This window comes from Phalacrocorax aristotelis, chromosome Z (assembly GCF_949628215.1).
Source record: "Phalacrocorax aristotelis chromosome Z, bGulAri2.1, whole genome shotgun sequence".
In the NCBI taxonomy this organism is placed as follows: domain Eukaryota; kingdom Metazoa; phylum Chordata; class Aves; order Suliformes; family Phalacrocoracidae; genus Phalacrocorax; species Phalacrocorax aristotelis.
In genome coordinates, this window is record NC_134311.1 from 63,650,890 (window position 1) to 63,669,833 (window position 18,944).

The 18,944-nt window shown below is 42.0% G+C and overlaps 3 protein-coding genes across 5 annotated transcripts in view; 2 read left to right on the forward strand and 1 right to left on the reverse strand.

The window, feature by feature from the left end:
• Positions 1 to 18,944, reverse strand: part of ITGA2 (integrin subunit alpha 2) — a 104,177-nt gene that overhangs the window by 20,738 nt on the left and 64,495 nt on the right. The window contains exons 29-30 of one of the 2 annotated variants that reach the window (XM_075078372.1): positions 18,613 to 18,729; positions 12,878 to 17,853 (exon numbers count right to left, since the gene is read on the reverse strand). In XM_075078372.1, the coding sequence (XP_074934473.1) occupies positions 17,764 to 17,853; positions 18,613 to 18,729 (207 nt within the window). In that variant the 3' untranslated portion in view covers positions 12,878 to 17,763. Of the gene's footprint in view, positions 1 to 7,121; positions 17,854 to 18,612; positions 18,730 to 18,944 lie in introns of those variants that run through there. The other variant, XM_075078371.1, reaches the window with a different exon arrangement.
• MOCS2 (molybdenum cofactor synthesis 2) lies at positions 1,787 to 6,321 on the forward strand. 2 transcript variants are annotated; one of them, XM_075078377.1, is made up of 4 exons: positions 1,787 to 2,049; positions 2,405 to 2,526; positions 4,941 to 5,077; positions 6,193 to 6,321. In XM_075078377.1, the coding sequence occupies exons 1-3, from the start codon at positions 2,038 to 2,040 to the stop codon at positions 5,065 to 5,067; spliced, it is 261 nt and encodes an 86-aa protein (XP_074934478.1). In that variant the 5' UTR covers positions 1,787 to 2,037; the 3' UTR covers positions 5,068 to 5,077; positions 6,193 to 6,321. The 2 variants fall into 2 exon arrangements, with proteins under 2 accessions (XP_074934478.1, XP_074934477.1); XM_075078376.1 differs by having other exon boundaries at positions 1,789 to 2,049; positions 4,941 to 5,087.
• Positions 6,199 to 10,497, forward strand: LOC142050050 (molybdopterin synthase catalytic subunit). The gene is made up of 4 exons (XM_075078375.1): positions 6,199 to 6,319; positions 7,123 to 7,276; positions 8,721 to 8,844; positions 10,026 to 10,497. Exons 1-4 carry the CDS (start codon positions 6,199 to 6,201, stop codon positions 10,092 to 10,094), a joined length of 468 nt encoding a protein of 155 aa, XP_074934476.1. The 3' UTR covers positions 10,095 to 10,497.

An 18,944-nucleotide genomic window follows, 5' to 3' on the forward strand; every position in this document is an offset into this window, starting at 1 on the left:
TACTTAGAACTAGATGTTATACATTTCAGCTACTCACAATCACACTCCAAACCCAAAGCTGCATGAAGAAAATGATGCCTGAAAGGAAAATCCAAATCAGAAAATATTTTAGAGGGAAAATCATATAGAGATAGCCAATGAAATCATAGAAAAGAGATGGTTTTGAAATCCCACAGAGCTAACACACCTCCTCCACAGCTACAGAAACACCTCTCGTTTCACCTTATGTAAGTATCTGCTACCAAAAAATCCACAAAAGACAAAAAATAAAAAGGCTATCTCAAAATAACTCATTCTTGCAAACCAAGCAGTGTCGTAGTCACACCGCTTGCTGAGGTTAGTGTTGCTGGAAGAAAAGACCTCCAGAATGAAAAGGTATTTAAGGACAATTTTGTTTTAGACGTTCTCATTACACCTGAACTTAATTCCTGCTTTTGTTTAAGAACTTTTAACCTCTTTTTATCCATTCTAGAAGATAGTTAATACATTATCAGAGGCACAAATCCTACTCTATTCCTGTGCTTTCTAGGTATAAATTCTGCCTTTAACTAAGTCATGCAACAGAGAGATGAAAACTGACCCATCCTTCAAATAATACTTAAGAATTGGCTTGGTGAGTCATTAGTTGGAGCTCTAATGAAGAAAATCCAGAAACTCACTGCCAGTAACTCCTCTCTCCTTATTCCATAGCTGACCTAACCCTAAATGCAATGCTAAATGTACAGCTAAATCTTTCAAAGCTCACTGTTCTCTGTGCTAAGAGGCTAATTTGCTCCAGCTGAGCCTAGCACTCACCCACTTCACTCTAAGGACAGTCAACTGTCGCACATCTTTTGCATGGGAAAGTTTTTTTTTAAAAAAACCTTATTTGTTCCTCACAGCAGAGGATTAAGACATGGTGTACTGGGTAACTGGTACAAAATACATGCTCCACGGAAATAACTGTATTTCTGTTGCATGTTTTTTTTGAAAACTTTTATCACTGTAACTTTCTTTGTCTTTGTATCTCGGAGGCAAGAATTATTACATAGAAAGGTCCGTTTCCTTTCTCAGTCATCTTTTGAAATGACTGGATAGTAGTTCTTTATTTGAGGGCTTTTTTTTTTTTTGCTGAGAGCGTTGCACCCAGCTAGGACAGATGTTTTCCACCTGACTGCCTGCCCAAGTCACAATTACTGACCACAAACTCCCTGCTGCTGATAATGGCTGCAAACTTTCCCCTGGTTCACCTGACAGAAGGAGCTCCTCCGCTGCTGTGAGGTTACAAGTGTTACCAGACAAAGAACACAGAAATAACCCCAGCCAGGCCACAAGGACACAGTTTCGGGCACAGTTGGGCCCTGCAGAACAATTGCTACGGGTCTCTCTGCAGCACCTGCTGCCATTTCCCACTTTCCCCGTTCTCTGGTGCCAAACTGCAGGAGGTTAGCTCAGCATTCTTCCACCATGCTATGTTTCCACACAGGCAATTTCTGAAGGTGTACAGTTGTCCACATGGAGACAGATGCCATGGCAATCTCTGCACTGGGACAGGACCTACCCCAGGAATCCTGCGTCAGCATTGTGATGGATCTTTGGCTTTTCCATGTTATGTGCTATTACATGTGTGTGCAGTGGATGTATAATGTGTGCAAGACAGTGGACGTGTAACGTTTGGAATCATCTGCAATCTGTATGCCTTCTGGGGACTAAGTCCATGTGAAAACCTGGCTTTTAAGGCGCTGCCCCAAAATTACAGGTTGCACTTACGGTGCAAAGCCACAGCCTCCCAGTCCCTGATCCCACGCCACCCTCCAAAGGAAGGCCGCCTCCCACCTCCGTTACCCACCCGTGCGAGGGGGAGAGTCCCCGAGGCTGCCCGCGCCGCACCCTTAGGCCGCGCACGGCCCGGCTCGGCCAGGCCTAACAGCGGCGGAGCGAGCCGCGCCACGCTCCCGGCCCAGGCCGCAGGGGGCGGTCCGCGCCCTGCGCCTCCCGCCCGGGCGCAGGCGCCGCGCTGACCCGCGGCGAGGGCTGCCCGCCCGGGACGGCGGCTCCATGCGCTGCCAGGTAGGTGCAGCCTCCCCCGGGGTAGCGGGCCCCGCCGGCGGCGCGGTAGGGCCGCCTCGGCCCGCTCCTCGGCGGCCAGGGCGCCAGGCGGGCGGCCGGGCTAGGCCGCCGGGCCGGGGTCCGCGCTGACTTACACGGCCTTCCCCCACCCCGACCTTCCCCTACTCCCCTTCTGACAGCCGGGGCGGGAGGAGCGCCCCACAGCTTGTCGGCATTAAACAGAGCCAGGGAAGGCTTTTCCTTACGCTGGTTTGGTTTCGATTGTTTTGGTGTTTTCGGGGAAGTTAACGTGCAGTAGCGGTTGTTTTTTGTCAGTAGGCCCCGCTTCCCTGACGGGCGTTTGTTCTCCGAGCAGGTCTCGGTGCTCTATTTCGCCAGGAGCGCGGAGCTGGCGGGGCTGCGCTGCGAGACCCTCTCGGTGCCACGACAGATCACCTCTCTGCAGCTCTGGGAGGAGATCGTCAAGGTGCACCCAAGGTATTGTGCGGTGCACAGAGTTCGATGTGGTTGTGGGTTTTGTGGTAAATACAGATTCAGCCTTTAGAGTTCAGCTGGAACATGTATCTGTACTTTGATACCATGAAAACAGTGTCATTGCCTTGTTTTTGCAACTTGCAGGAAGCATTGTGTGTTTTGGCCACTTGAAAATGCTGTAGTTTTACGTATGTAGGAAAGACTAGGTCTAATAAATGTACCCAGAAGTTGAGCCTGAGGGGTATTTTAAGACATTGCTTGGGAGGGCTGCAGTGCGGTAGCTGCGCTGCACTTGAAAACGGAGCTGTGTTATTAACCTGTGGAGAAGGTGAGATGTCTCAAGAGATCAAGCACAGCCAGGGCAATAAACAAGAAAGTCATGATAATGTGCAGGTGTTTACATTCACTTGTCTTTAACTGTACTGTTGGCCTTTGGTCTGAGCTTACGGCATGCTCTGGAAGGCAGGTCAGGAAGGGAACTGAAGCCCTGCCACAGGCCAGCCACTCAGCCTTACAGCGTAGATAGTCGCAACTGCTTTCAACTTCCTCTGCTTTGGAAAAAAAGAAACCAAAGCACACTGTTGGTTGCATTCATAGGGATTCTGGTCCTGAGAGAGCGCTAGGTGTGTGTTGTAAGGACCCCCGTGGCGCTGGTGCTCTTTGGGCATGTCAGCAGAAATCCCCCCTCAGGTGAAGGCTGAGGGAGGTATTCAGCCCTGTAAAGAATGAGTCTGGGATAGGCAAAGGTGCAACACCATTTTGGAGGGGGAGGAAAAAAAAAGGTGCAGCAGAGGTTGAGGTCCTCAGGATTTAGTGCTGAATGCACTGAAATTCTCATAACTTTGGACTTAGGTGCCAAAGTCTTCCGTAGCCACCAGCCTCCTCTATTAGATCTACTCTCAAAGGCTATGAAAAAAAATTTCATAGTGGCATATGTTTCCAAATGAGAAGCTCTAACCAAATGTTAGACCAGGGGCCTTTTCCTCACAGAGAATTGAGACTAAGTGTGTTTTGGGGAGGAGACTACAGGGAATTAGTGTTCTACTTTGCAGCCTATTACTTGGTGTCAAAAGCAGCAGCAACACCTTTTGTTGGTTTGTCATAGTTTGTCAACTTTGTCCTTCTATGAATGATGACTTGGGGCAGTGTATTTTGCATGTGCAGTTACTTCACAGTGGCCTTCTTGGAAAATGCTTCTGCTCCTAGCTTTTCTGGAAAAACTCAACATAATTGTGGGGCATTGACCACAGACTTCTGTTCACATTGCTAATGGATATGCAAACTACAGCTTGAGCGTACTTGACAGTGCTCTTCTGTTCCACCCATTTTCCCCAATGAATTAACTTGCAAGTGACATTAATTAGAGCCCATCCTTCTAATGGGCACTTCAGTTCCATAGTTGCGCTCAGTTCCTCAGTGGCTTGCTTTACTTTCCTACAGTCCCTCCCTTCAGCCTGCCCTCTAAGTCACTGCTACTGTGTTTTGCTCAGCCTGTGTCTTGCCTACTTTTGTCTATGTGGCTGATAGGAAATAAGATGATCTTTTTTAGCCTTTTGGCATGCCTGCTTGTTTCTAGGCAATACAGTTCTCTGCTGTCTGTGCCAGATTTTGTAGCCTGAGTTAATAACAGTTATCATGCCTGATCTTCTGAAGTAAAATGTTCGCATTCTTTTTCTGTTATCTTACTGGTGTTCCCCTCATACTCACTGTGTGATTGCACTTAGTCATGAAGGTGACTCCCTGCCTTATGGTATCCAAAGCTGTGGACAATCACAGCAACATCTCACAGATGTGAAGTCAAAGAATACAGAGAAGATCTGCCAGAAAACTCACCATATCCACCCTTTTAGTTCTGTTGCCACTCCTTATCAATAGCAAATTTCAGACCTGTAAGTACAAAAGACTCAAAGCCTCATGAACTGTGAGGTTATACAGCAAGAGCATCTCTTTGACCACTGAATCTTCATGAGATCTCAGGAACAGCATCCTGCAATGCTTCTTGCTGTGTAAGAAAATTGCTCCGGTCCAGCCAGACTGAATCAGAGGAACATTTCCTTCTAATCCCACAATGGATGGTTGCTACCTCTTGAGTTACCTACTTGTTTGTTAGAAGCTGCTGAAGTGGGTCTGGTATACATTGGTTTGTTCTGATGTAGGCCTATGACAAATCCAGTTCCTTGTTTCTAAAAATTATACTGAGTTGGTCTCTCCTTAGCCACCACAAGAAGATCCAAGAGTAGGAGGTGGGTGGGTGTTGTATTTTTGAAAGTGTATTGGAAGCAGAGTTGCATAAGTCTTGAGTGGTATTTACCTCAGCTGCCCTAGACTGTGCACCAGTTTGTTGTTTAATGAAATCTCATGGTTAAATGAAAACACTCTATTTAGAACTTATTTGTGCCCCTGCCAATCCCCCTCAGGCTTGCTGTCATCCGGAATCAAGTGGTTTTTGCTGTTCGGCAGGAATACGTGCTTCTTGGAGAACAGCTCCTGGTCCTGCAGCCTGGAGACGAGATTGCCATCATCCCACCAATTAGCGGAGGCTGAATCTGCCCAGGTTCTGTTCGGTAGTGTCACTTCTTGTTTAAATTTCCTATGGAGTGTCATCCTCTGCTAACATATCTCATGTATAATGTTTCGATAATCTTTTTTTTTTGTTTAGGTCTGGAGATGTGATTGCGGTTCTCTCCCTTCACTCCAGTATTCTCTTGAGAGAGGATAACTTGCATTTCTTACTTGAGAGAACCATTCTGCTGACCAGAAACTATAAGCTGGTGTGGAAATAAATGATCATTACATATGCAGTAAATGGAAGAAAATTGCCAGAGAGATCAGGCATTGTTTTGAATATGGGTTTTAGGTCTTGTTATTCTTTTGTAGTTGTTTCTGCTGCCAATAGATACCCAACTTGCCTAAGTAAGATAATAATGAAAAACCTCCTGACACTTTTTAATGGAAAAGATAATACAGAAAAAGAATTGATGGCTTCTTAAAAAAACCCAAAAAACCCTCCTTTTTTGTTTGTTGCTGTCAAAGGAACAGGCACCCTTAGAAAAGCTTAATTTCTTTTCATGCTTTCAAGTGTCAGTCCATGTATTTACTGCACCTTGTTCTATTGCCGGTGCTCAAAATAATTCCTTTCGTCCACATTCTTAGATGAAATGCTGACTGGTTTCTGCTCAGAGAAATTGTATCTCCTGTGTCACTGAAACAGACTGACAGTATGAGGTCTTGAATGTCCTGGAGAGCATATTAAACTTTAGGCTCAGAACCCTAATCCGTGTTTATCAGAAATCTCTGGTTCAGGGTAAGATAGGGAGGAGGAGCTCACACTCTTACCAAAGATTTATGAGCACCAGTGGTCCATGCTGGTTGATTGTACTGTTAAACTGGGACCTTACACTAGTTGTAGTTTTGTCCTACTGGACCAGACTTTCCTACCAGGAAGCAATCTGTGTGCATTAAAAAACAGGTTATTGATATTTGCAATTAATATTCTCTCAGCAAGTCTGCTGAGAAGTGAATTTGCCATGGAGACTGGTCTCTTGGGGTGAGGAGTTAGATGGTGCATGTGTTCTGTATAAATTGGGGCACAGCTCTGGATAAAAAGCAGTTGGCCAATGCTAGTATCACTAAAAACAATAACAGTCTGTTTGGTTTCGGCTTTTCTAGTGAGCTATGGATGAATGTGAAGATGTGCCAAAAGATTTTATCAAACTCAAGTCTGGAAAGCTCTCTGTAGATGAAGTGTCAGAGCTGGTCATTTCACCATACTGTGGGGCAGTGTCTCTGTTTATTGGTGAGTTTAATATTTCTGAGCTGTATGACTGGGTGTGTTAATGGTCTAATAAATGGAACCTAGATTGTCCACACCCCAGACTTGTGCTTCTCAAATAAATAAATTCCTGGACTGAAACCAGTGTGTTTAGAAAGCACATCCTGAATTATTTAGAACAAGACCATGGCAGCTCTTAAATGGTTGCACTGGGACAAAGTGGTGAGAAGCATATGTGCTGGTGTGGCTACCCTAGGGCTGAACAAAACAGCAGCTCTGGAGTACAGGGACTTCGGGAGCTATTCCCCCATCCCCTTGGACACAGCTCATTCAAGCTGGGAAGTGGGATGTTGTGGCTATGCAAACCACAGGTCCACACCTGTGTGAAAGCTCCTCCAACTCAGACCTTGGTTGAAAGTAAATTACTGTTTTACCCATGGGCTGGTGAAGGTCAATACTAATAGCTCTGTCCTGTTGCTTAATGTACATGATACAGATCTTGAAATCTTGGGCAAATGCAGTAATAGCACCTTAGCATTTACCACAGAAGATGTCCCAGCCTTGGCCATTACAGACTGCAGACTTGCACGATGTGTAAACTAAACGCTTTCTTGTATTTTTAAGATTTCTCTTGTTCTCTTTATCTCTTTACACAGCTATGATTAGGGAAGGTTGTTTATATTTGCGTAATGCTGACCTTGACCATAGGAGGAGATCCTGGGTTTTACTTAGTATTTGTATGTAATATTATATAACAAATCTATTATCAATACAAAATATATATTTATTTACTCAGTGCTTTTGGTTGATAAATTGTTTGTGTTTAGGTACTACAAGAAATAATTTTGAAAGGAAAAAAGTGATTCACTTGGAATATGAAGCTTATACTTCAATGGCAGAGACTGAAATAAAGAAAATCTGCAGAGATATCAGACAGAAGTGGCCATCAGTCAAACATATTGCAGTGCAGCATAGACTTGGGTATGTATGACCAGACCCCATCCTTCTGCAAGTGCAATATTAATCCTTGTCTGGTGCATGGCTGTGCTTACATAGTTACAGGACATGGAGGAGTCTTTGTAAACTGTAATGCAGCAAAGCTGGCTGCAAGTTCAAGCTCTTGCTGTGGAGCTGTTTCAGAAATCATCTTTTCAAAAAATGTATGTATTTGTGTTGTTTGGAGTCTGCATTTAGCCTGCAGGATTGTTGTTGCCAGTCTGATGGTTTGCAAGTAGGAAGAAGGGATTGAGATTTCGTTCCAGAAAAGTGGAGACTGTTGATTTGTTTCATCATTTTTTAAAGACATGAAGCTGGGACCACTTTCCTTTTATTTTTCTTTTTCTGTCTTCCATTGAGGTGCTGCAGAATGTTCTTACTGTCAGATTTAAGTCAAATTATGCCATAGGGAACCTGAAAGCTTAGACTATGGGGACAGAAAGACCTGGTAATTGCCAGCCATGTTTGCCAGAGAACCTCCCATTGTTCCTTGAGTCTTGGTTAAGCATTTTCTCTTGGGTTCAAATCATGGAATACTAGTGTGTCTGATGTACTCTTGAGTCTTCACTGATCATCACATTTCTCACTGGAACTAGCAGGATTTGCAGAGGCTGTGGGAAATGCTTGTTATCCATTTCTCTTGGCAGAAGGAACTTAGGAGGTGATCACAAAGGGTAATATTAACTCTGAGGTGTTGTTTCCTTAGATATCCTGTGTAGCCAACAGAGGGTGATTCTTTGAGGGCAGCTCAAAGCATTTAAGCGCAGATTTTTCCTAGGAACTGTTTGCCATAAGAGTCTTATTGTAGAGGGAGGGTTGGGAGGCAGCTTTTGGGAATACTACCCTCGTGAGAAGCAAAACAAAACCTTGTGCTGCTTCTGTTAAGTTTGGAAAACAACATGCCAAACAGGAAAAACTTCATAATTTGAAATCAGAATTTGTCAAAATTGAAGTTTCATTGCAAAACCTGCTTAGTCTGAGGGACTTAATTTTGCCTTTCACAAATTTTTGTGCAAACCGAGATGATTTCGAAGGTTTTCAGATAAGAACTGGCTGTTCCTAACTTTATATTGTTCATTGTTAAGTAAGCTTCCAGTGAGTTTCCTATGCATTGTTGCAAGTTAGCAATTTTTCCCTCTTCATGCCACAGACTTTATTTAAAAAAAAAGAAAGAATGGAAGAAAAAAGCCTATGTCTGGTGGGTTTATTTATTCTAAAGTGTGGAATTCTCACATCTGGTACTGATTTTGGTTGTGGTATTCCTTCTTTTAAGAAGTGTATAATCTTTTGGACATGGCTTGACACTTGCTCAGTATGATGAGTCAGGAGAGCATGTGGCCAGAATACTGACGTGACATGGCCACAACTTTTGGGTGCTGTTGATGTTAAGCATTAGCTAAAGCTGCTGTTGTTCCTCTTCTCTCCCTAGTGTGGTTCCAATAACTGAAGCAAGTGTAATTATTGCAGTCTCCTCTCCACACAGAGCAGAGTCCCTTGAAGCTGTAAAGTACTGCATCGATACCTTAAAAGCATCTGTCCCAATATGGAAAAAGGTACGTTTGGGGACAAATTTGGTTTTACGGCTGTGCCAGTCTTAGACAGCTGGGCTAAAGGCTGCTGCTCTTAAGGGATGAATCTGAAGCTTTACTGGCAGCAGCTGCTTCTGATGGGATGGTAATGTCTACATTCAGTTTCCTTTAATGCAGTCAGGCCCATCTGTGGCAGGTAGGGCACCTGGAAGGCCCTTCCTTGCCTATACCATCCAGCTCCTCTTCAGCACCGTCCTGGGGTTGAAGTGAAGGAGCTCTGAGCTTTCCTTTTTTGAGTGCAAATCTCAGTTCTGCACAGGCTTGTGGAAGAACTTCGAGTCACCTCTGCTTTGGTCAGCATTGCATTTTGCAAATAAAAGTGGCATTTCTTGTTTTTCTGTTTTCTTTTTATCCCTGTGGCCTTGGGAAAGCACAAAGCGTTAAGCAACAGCACACAATGAAGGGATGAGCAGAGGGCCCAAAGCTAGTATGGACACACAAACAATGTGTGGAGAGACCAGCCTGGGTCTAGAAAGAGCCCCATTGCATAACAACAGTATTGCATGCAAGTAATGAGCATTACCTCTGCCTTCTCTCCGAGGCAGAACTTGGCATGTGGTAACAGTGATGTTCTCTGCATTACTGCACTTTGACACCTCTTTCAGGAGACTGGAGTTCTGTGGTCTCAGAAAGAATAATCAGGGGCTCAGAGCCCTGCTGAATTTGCTCCTTAGGCCTGGACTGCTGCTGGGTAGTTCAGTCTGTCATGAAGATCTAATACTCACTGTATTTTCTGTATTGTTGCCATTTTCATTTTTTAAATATTGACATTTTGTATATGCTTAAATACTCCCCTAAACATTATGGTACAGTAGGTCAACGTGGCAACATGTAAAAAGGGCAGCTTCAGACATGAGTGCTGTGGCAGCTTTTAAATAATTTCTTCTAGATCTTTCTTGAATTGACTTCAGTATAGATGGGCCCTTCTAAATTTAATGGGGCTCAGCCTGAGGTTCAGCATCTGCCCACATGTAAGTCAGTATGTTCTAAGGGTGGTGCCCTCTTTTCTGTTTGCCAGGCAAGTGCTGTGCAGTCCTGTTGTAATCAGTAAATAATAGCAGGATGGCTGTTGAGTTATTTGGCTTGGGTTGTGCAGTATCTAGCAGACTCCCACAATATTTCCCATTCTTTGTTTATATTTGCAGGAAATTTATGAGGAAGAATATTCTTGGAAAGAAAACAAGGAATGCTTTTGGGCAAATTCAGAAAAGTAACTACTCTTTTAAAAAGAAAGTGTTGCTGTTCCTAATGAGCATACTGGTTTAGCTTTGAGTTGTTTTTATGGAGAATCTGTATGTTCTTCAGTGGTTGTAATAGACATTTCAATCTGAATAATTTAAGTAGGACTGAATGAAATGAATGAGTTATCATTAGGGTTTTTAGATATTCTTGACTCTCCTTTGAAATCATGTCTTTGGCATTTTAATACGGAGTCAGTATTTAAAACAATCTTCCTTAAAACTCTTGGTTGCAAGGTGTTTAGTCCTCTTTGATATACATTGCTTTAATGACTTTACATTGGTAGTCTGCATTCGCTGTCTGCTTGGGAGGTCACAACAGGACAACTGGATTTTTTTTTTATTCTTAAAAAATAAAATCCTGCATAGTTTAATTTTATGTGACTGTAGAATGAATTTGCAAGCTTTATGCTATTTTTACATTCTTATAACATGAAAGCTTCTTGAAGTAGATGAAACATTTTGGTTCAGAGAAGAAAATGTAAACTATACCCCAGAGTTACTAATTTTTTGGTAGTGGTTATGTTCCAGTAGCTCAGTCTCAGAAACATTTTTACTGTGCAGCTGATATTACAAGTCCATTGCATTAAAAAATACGGACAGACCTTGATTCAAAGTTAGATCTACTACTCTACTAGCAACAAAATTGCATTAGCAATAACACGCAAACTCATAACTACTTAATGATGTCTAAACATGATTAATATTGAAGGAGCCTTTTTGGCTGTGTAATTGTTTGGTGCTGCAGAATAAAAAGGGCAGCTATTATTATAAATAGACAAATAGAAGTTTAATTGGTTTTAGTTGCTTGACTTTGGACATGTTAGGATTCAAAGTCATCGAGATGGATTAGTTTTTCAAAGGCAAGTGAGTTTGTTGAACTTTTGCAGTTTATATATGCATTTATGATTCTAATACGGGTTTTCTCTTGTTACTGTGTTGAAACCTAGTTAAAAGAGAAAAATACTGTCATAGCATACCTGAGCTTCCACTGGGAACAACGGTCTGCTTGTCTGAGCAAGACAATTTTATTTATGTTATTGTAATGTGCCATGATAGTGTTTAGATGCTAAGAGTTCAAAGTCCCATTACATATGGTATTTTTACTAATGCTGAGAGGAGGTTTTATCTAGTCATCATTATCAATGTAGACAAGGTAGGTATAAAGGAAGGGGAATGAGGTAAAGAGAAGTAAAATGGTTTGCTCAAGTTTATATATCATTACATCACACCACACTTGAGCGTCAGCTGTATAATGCATTTAATTGTGTCTGCAGTAAAAATCTACAAACAGCTGCTAGCTACACAAAATAAAATGAGAAAAATAGGCGAGGATCTTTTTCGCCAGTGATTGCAATCAGTTTTAATACTTAGTGATGGTTACTCTATCTGGATTAAGTAAATGCCACGGAAACATACTTCAGGCAGAAGCATGGTTAAAATGTGCTTGTCAACTTACTGATACACTTTCCTCAGTGGAAGTAAGTCCTTCCTCTGCAGGACAGCAGGTTCTCCTTGCATTCTCCTTGCACACTCACACAGCCTCTAAACCATGTGGGCCCTATCATCTAGGCAGAGCTCAGCAAGGTCGAGTTTTGCTTTGCTTTGGAGGTTGGAGAGAGGACCTCTGCTATTTGAATGTCATTTTTACCCCGGGAATTGTACAGAATCCCAAGTACAGATCACTTCCTCTGTCAAAAAAATTCTTTTTGTTTTTAGAAAAGAAACCCACAAACTTTCCCATTTTTGGTGTTCATTTTTCCATGTTCATGTTTGCTGTTACCATGCAACTAATGTATTAATTTCAGAAAAATAATGGGCTATCTTGCCTTGTAGTGGGATGGTTTATGAATGAAGTAAAGCCTATGCGGTGCTTGCACACTGGTGCTGTGCTCTGATAGAGAAAAATAGTGGTATTTAGAACAGTTAAATTGTACTTGTACCCTGCTATGATTGGGGCAATTCCTGTTGCTCTAGTGCCTCTCTAGTGCTGCAGTCTCCCGGAAGACTTCTCTGGGGTGACCTTAACTGCACCTTCCCCATCAGCAATGCAGCTGGGAAGGAGGGTGCAGAAAAGAAGAGAAAGAATAATTGTGTACTTCCCCACAGTGACCAGGAACAATGAATGGAAGAGATGTTGCACTGAGTCACAGCTGAATGTTACAATGTGTGTATGCTGCCATGGTCAAAACAATGAAATGTCATTTTGTGTCCCTAGCTGTGCATGAGGCAAATACTGCTTTGTTCTGGAACAATGATGTATCAGTCTTGTGTAACTTTGGGTTCTTCAGCTGACATCTAAAAGCGAAATGGAAATGCCTCCAGGAGGGATGATGTACATATTTAGAGGTAAAATGTATCTCACTGAAATTCAAATCCATACTTTGAGCTCAGTGTTCCGGCTCCCTCTGTAGGGTTACCCTCTCTGTTAGGGCAGTGGTATTGTACAAGGGCAAACTACTCTGTTCTAAGAAAGCTGCCTAAGGCTATGTCTGGAGCAACTCAGAAGTGCTTCCAAATTTCCAGGCCAGGGATGAATTCTGGCTGTGCCTGACTTCATGTCAGGGTAAGATGTGGCTGCACACATCCTGGTTCCCACACATGCAGGACTAGGCTGCTGGATGAAGACTATCTTGTGTTCTGGTGAGGTCTGTGAGTGGGATGATGGGCAGCTGCAGATCAATATACAATGCAGTCCTAGCTTTCTGGGACAAGTCCAGCGGTTTTTCTGCCTTGGCTAAAGGGGAGGGTAATCTCACCCTGCTGTGGCTCTTCCAGCCGTGTCACAGCATGCTGCAGAGGTAGTGGCTCCAGGTGCAGACAGATGTTCCCAAGAACACTGCAGACGAGAGGGTTATCATGTGATTACTGTAGAGATCTGCCAGATGAGGGGTGTTTGCGGAAGGGAAGCGCATGTCTTCAGAGTGAGAATATGTACTTCTGAAAAGATGTCTTGGTATTGGCTGGCAACATTTGAATACACTGATCCATCCCTTTGTCTGGCAGAATGTCCATATACTAGCATTGCTTAATTCTAAAAGTTTCCTTTCCTGATTTTGATCTTGCATTCTGCTGTTTGCAAGAGAAGCTCAGTCTGATGGATACTATGAAAACAGTAACTGATGGATTGTCGTGACCTACATGGTGGGGGAGGCAGGACTGTCATGAGGACCCTACCCAGGAGATGGCAGCCGAGAGATAGCTGTGCCGAAGGAGCAGCTTCCACCCTGCCCAGCTGCAGGCTGTACTGGGAAATACAGGCACTCGCTTCAGCTGTCATATATGAAAGTGCCACTGTTGCACTCAGGAATCTAGCCTTTAGATTGCTTAACTTTAAACTAGATTTTTGGGTTTTCTCTCAGCTTACTTTTCCCATAGCTGTTCAAGGAATTTGTAGTTTTATAGACTAACACATTCATTTGCTCTATCAAAAACATTGAAAGGAAAAAACTGCTAAGACTAATTATTAACAAAGTGAAATCATCTGTGACAGTAGACAATGCTACCCCTTTGCCCCCCCAAAAGCTCTCAAAACTCAGTCTTGAGCTCTTCTGTGGAGGTACTTGAAGGAAGAGAGTTAAGAATACGCTGAAGACTATAAATCAGCTGTTGCTTTGCATACCTTAGGTCTGTTTTTAAACACAACCTAACCATACAATTTGACCTTATCAAGTGTTACAAAAACTAGCATCCTGATGTATCTTTACAGCAGTTATGTTTTAAAAGTTCCATTTTGACTATTTTAAGAAAAAGAGGCAAATACATTTTAAAAACTGCCAGCACACCTAAGCCTGTGATTGCATATGAATAATGGATCATAAATGAGGGCAGAAATGTTGACATAAAAGCTAGGAGTCAACCTTTCTGAGGCTGTGAAAATTATATATACGTTTTTACCTTTAAAGGCAATAAAAGGTTGAGACAATTAGCTACAGATTTTGAGATGCATTTTCATGCCTTCATTTTCTTTAGTCTTTAATTTGCAAGCTTTTGTTGTGCCTCAGTTTTGGATATAAAGGGTAATACAGGTCGGTATAAAAGGAAATCTGGCTTTCAGTTCTGCAGAACACAGACTTGTGAAAGATGGAGTTTTGTGCCTTAAGATTAGGGTAATCTGGTTCTGTATTATGGAATTGTTAAAGGTGGTAGCCTGAATATTTATGTATCACTGTTAGAAGTACGGACAAGTTCAAAGTAGGGAAAAAAAGGAAGCTCTGTGAAAGTGGTTAGTTTCCAGGTGGTAGTTACTGACATGACTGTCTTCCTATTCACAGCCAAGTACCTCCCTCTCTTCCTTTCCCACCGTGCTCCTGATAAAGCATTGCATTTGGCTTTTCCAAATTATGGTGGGGAGTAGCCAGAGCTGGTGTCAGGACATGCTACTGCTGAGCAGTTCTGTACATAGTCTAAAGTGCATGGCCTGAGACTGGCAGAATGCAGTGTAATTTTAGATGCCAGTGATGATAACCCCCGTGTTTATAGGAAGACCTGACTGTGGTAAGGTTTTAACTCTTAACTATTCAACCAGAGCTATTCAACTACAGATATTTTGCACAACATGAACTAACTTACACTACAATATAGCTTATCAGTAGTGTTATACTCATGACTGTAACCTACAAGACTTCAAGTGCAGCTTCTTTGTATACCTAGCAGAGTCATCCCTTTAGGGTTTTCACTGTGTGCTACTGGAACAAAGAAATATTTGACCCCTTATGTAGTGCTTTTTCAGTAGGATTTCTTCACTTCAGGTTGTTATTTAAAAATAATGAGGCTGTGTTCAGCAGTATTCTTGTTTTTATTGCAGTAACACTGTTAGGCCCTCAGGTAGGCACCACAGTGATACAGTCCCTGCTCCCATAGAGCTTACACGCTAGCTTTCGGAAGTCAGTTTGATTATAAACACTTGTGCACATCCCAAATCTATACATAGGCTCATATGAAACTAACTCTGATTTTAGACTTGATTCTAGTACTTCAAAAAGTCTGCAGCTAGATTTCAAGACCAGAATCAGATATAACTTGAGTTTGCTGAAGGTATTCCTGACTTTTCTTGCTGTAGGTACAAACAGAAGCACATGCTGAAGAGCTCAACGTTTCAGAATATTATTTTACCTGTAATGTGCTGTTTTAAAAAAGTAAAACTAAAAAAAAAAACCCAACCCCTTGTGCATAATACAAAATATACATAATACTTCCAGCATTATTTGTGGCTGTGCCAGCTTAAAAGTGCAAGAGACTCACCCATTACAAAAACGGAATTAGCCATTTAAGTATTAATTTTAAAAGAAAAACTAGTAACTTGAAGTGGTTAGGATACAAAAAGCTTACCCATGGCTATGCCTTCCCTTTATTTTGGGAAAAAGTAGTATGTGCAGGCTGGGGGAAAATCCCGTTGTCTGGGACAAAATAAAACCCAGCAAAGACTACTGAACTGAGTCATTGCTACCTGATTGATAAACTGTTAAATCCCCATAGAAGTTGGATGTCAGATACTGACCTGTACCTCCCACCGAAGGCGGAAGAAGGAAATCTGGCTGAATGCCTAAATGTCCCTTGCAAGCAGCACTAAAAATGAAAGATGCTGCTGTCTGCTCTATTGTGAAATTCCCCCACTGGCCTGGAGTGCATGACCCGGGTTATATAGGAGCTTCCCACACATAGGAGTGTGGGGTTATGTTTTCTTTCTCACAAGTTTACACAAGAATTGAGGCAGACAAATTTTTATCTTTACTTTCAGAGCATTTGCCCTCAGGGTTTATAATTACAAGTCAGGAGCTTATTCTTTAGCTTTATGCAATTGCTACTCTTGTTTTGTTTTTAAATAATTGTTTTGGTCACAAACTCAACTGATGGCAACAGTCTTGTTGGACAGTCGATATCAGAATCTGGATTGTTTTTCAGAATGTTAAAAAACCCACCCCAAAACATTTCACAGATACAAAATAAATCCAAAACACACATAAAACTACACTGAGCACAATCCAGCAAGTGAGGCTGTTATTTGCCAAAGAGATGGTTGGCTCCTGACTGATTACTGATTAAAAAAGACTGAGTAAAACTTTCAAACATGCTCAAGCCTAGTTCTTGAAGAGTCCCTTAGAAAATAATCTGAAGAGTGCCTAAGCATAATTGCAGTCTAGCTTTGGGGGAAAGAACATGTGACTTCAGGTTCTGAATCAGGCACATTTAATGTTTTACTCTTCAAGTAAATCACCTCGGGTTGAAAACAACCTCACATGCATGGCAGCATACATAAGGACAACACACACATCTTCTCTCACCATCAATTATACGCATAAATGCCAACCATGAGAGAGGAAGGCAGCCAAAAGGCCAATTCCCCTGACTGTTTACAGTCTTACAGCATGGGCCTTTTTAAGACTGAGCTTTCCTTAAAACCAGGCAGCATAACGGCATGTGATAAACTTGAGGTGTGTAACCAACACAAAGTCACCCAAATGTTGTGCTCAGAGCTCCTTGCAGAGCACTACAGTACTTCACTGTATAAAACATAAGTTAACTTCATCAAGACATGAACATGTGGGACCAGATAAAATGTGACAGGTAAGGAGGTCATACTGAACTTTGGTCTCCTGGAAGGCACTGAGATGCTAAAGAAACTAGTGCAGTAAACAATTTACAGAGCTTACATCTTTACTATCCCCTGTGCTAACATGCATACTTCCTCATTCATCATCCCCTTTAGATCACTTCATGCTCTTAGTCTTGCAGAATCTTTCAGTACAGAATTAAAGGCAAGATCTTGACTGCCTTCCCTATTTACATCAAAAGCCAAACTGATCTCAGAGGGACTGCAAGCGTGAAGCCCAGTGTAACAGTAGCGGTAGTGCTTTTCAAGATGAAATCTGAAAATCAATTGTAACATTGCAGAGAGCATGCTGTAAGTGATTATTAAATTAATATTTTCTTGTCTGAGAGAAAGTATGCAGAAGGCAATTATACATACTATTTGGCAAAACAATATACTTCAGTAATTTAGTTGTGACCTTAGTGCAAGGAATATGGTGAACTTCTGGAACAGTCTGCCCATCCAGGTGTCTCTAGCATCCAGACAGACGTCTTCATACACAGTTCCCACTTTATAGGTTAGTTAAGACAAGGGTTTGCGGTGCAAATTATTTGTCTAACAGTAAGGATGGAGCAAATGAGTTTTCTTCTCCCAGTGTGGAAGCAGTATTCACCACACATTCATCATCAACTTAATAGAAAATGTCCTTTACACATATGGTACTTGTCAACTGAATTACGAACTGATGCTGTTCCACAATAATCTGAAATAAATTGCTCTGTTTCACTCTGCAGTGGATCAGGAGAAAGGTTGCTGGTACAATATGTTACTGTAAACTCCGGACCTGCCAGTTCTAAGGGCTAAGTTTGTTTGAAAGGCAAAAATTTATAAGAAAAGGCACTATAAATCATTTTTGAAAAAAACCAAACTGTCCTGCAGTTACTCTTATAATAGAGTAGAATCTGTAAAATATTCTCATCAATAAAAAGACACTTTCATTAAAAACGTTTAAATGTTACTAAGCTTTAAGGCACTCCAGCTGACAAACCGACTGGATCACAACTACTGTTCGTGGCTCAGATCTCCCCTCTTTATCCACGTAACTCATCATCTTCAGTCTTTTTCCTTTGTGAGTTCTGTAATTTCATCGACATCTTCTATATCCTGTGTCATTTTCTCATACTGTCTCTTGAAGAAGCCAAGCTGTGAGATTAGAATAACACCACATTGCAGTGAGTCATTGATAGTTACATTTCTCAGCTAAGCTAAATGTGTGATGGTAGAAATGCACGTGTGCATGCACACATATACAGTGTTTGATTATAGACAATTCCTAACTAAAACGTAAGGAGTTGCGCCTTGAACTTCTGCCTGGTGCAACTAAATGCCAAAACAGCAGTGCTCAGTAGCTACTTGGTTCCCTGCCAAGATACAGGCATCTCCATGCTACCTTGGTGTGCCAAGGAGCCCTTCAAGCACCAATGGCCTGGCACATAGAAAAGAATTTCTCTCCCCTTAATCTAGATATCCTTTGTAAATTACTTTTTGCCCTTGCCCTTCTCTGTTTTTTTTCTGTTCAGTGTGTATTCTCTCCCTCTTTCATTCTAATTGCCAGCCTTGCCCACTGGGAATATCATGGGAGTTCAGAGCCCAGTTGGGGAGTTACAGAAGGAGGTAGGCAGTGTCAAAAGGGAAAAAATAAATGCTACAGCCTGTTTTGAACCACTGGAAATGCATTTATCATCCTCGCATTGCCAAATTCTATGGGGACCCACTTCAGAATTTTGATTTTTAAAGCATTTCTAAATGCTTCCATCGAGGGTGCAACACTAATGCACTATTATTCATACCACCAAACTGCATGTGCGGTTTTGTTCAGCACTAGAGAAGAGAGATTCCAGAGAAAATAGCCCAAATGTATTTATCTATTTCTGCTTTTCAAGAATATAAACACCTACTTACTTTCCACAAAACGGCAACCAATACTAACAGCAAGAGAAGTCCAGCCAATATACTGCCAATCACAACACCAACTGGTATCTCAGCTTTCTCATCTGGCTTTATTATTGTAACTGGGATCTGAAAGAAGAGAGATTGTGTGTTAGGGGTTAATGTTAACTCCAAATAAAGTAGGATTTGTGAACCAAATACTTCACTAATCAAGAATAGTTGGACTCTACAGATTCTAGGATCAATGACTGAAACACATAGGCAATTATAGGCCTTTCACTGGTGTCCACAGGTACCTGGTTGCACCACCATGGCACATGGCAGAGCCAGTTAAGGATTAGGGA

Bases quoted from the DNA above. Each gene is read 5' to 3' on its own strand.
- MOCS2 (XM_075078377.1), top strand. The intron at 2,527-4,940 runs GTATTGTGCGGT...AATCCCCCTCAG, and splicing joins ATCGTCAAGGTGCACCCAAG to GCTTGCTGTCATCCGGAATC.
- LOC142050050 (XM_075078375.1), top strand. From the start codon at position 6,199: ATGGATGAATGTGAAGATGTGCCAAAAGATTTTATCAAACTCAAGTCT. The intron at 6,320-7,122 runs GTGAGTTTAATA...GTTTGTGTTTAG, and splicing joins GGCAGTGTCTCTGTTTATTG to GTACTACAAGAAATAATTTT. The intron at 8,845-10,025 runs GTACGTTTGGGG...TTATATTTGCAG, and splicing joins CTGTCCCAATATGGAAAAAG to GAAATTTATGAGGAAGAATA.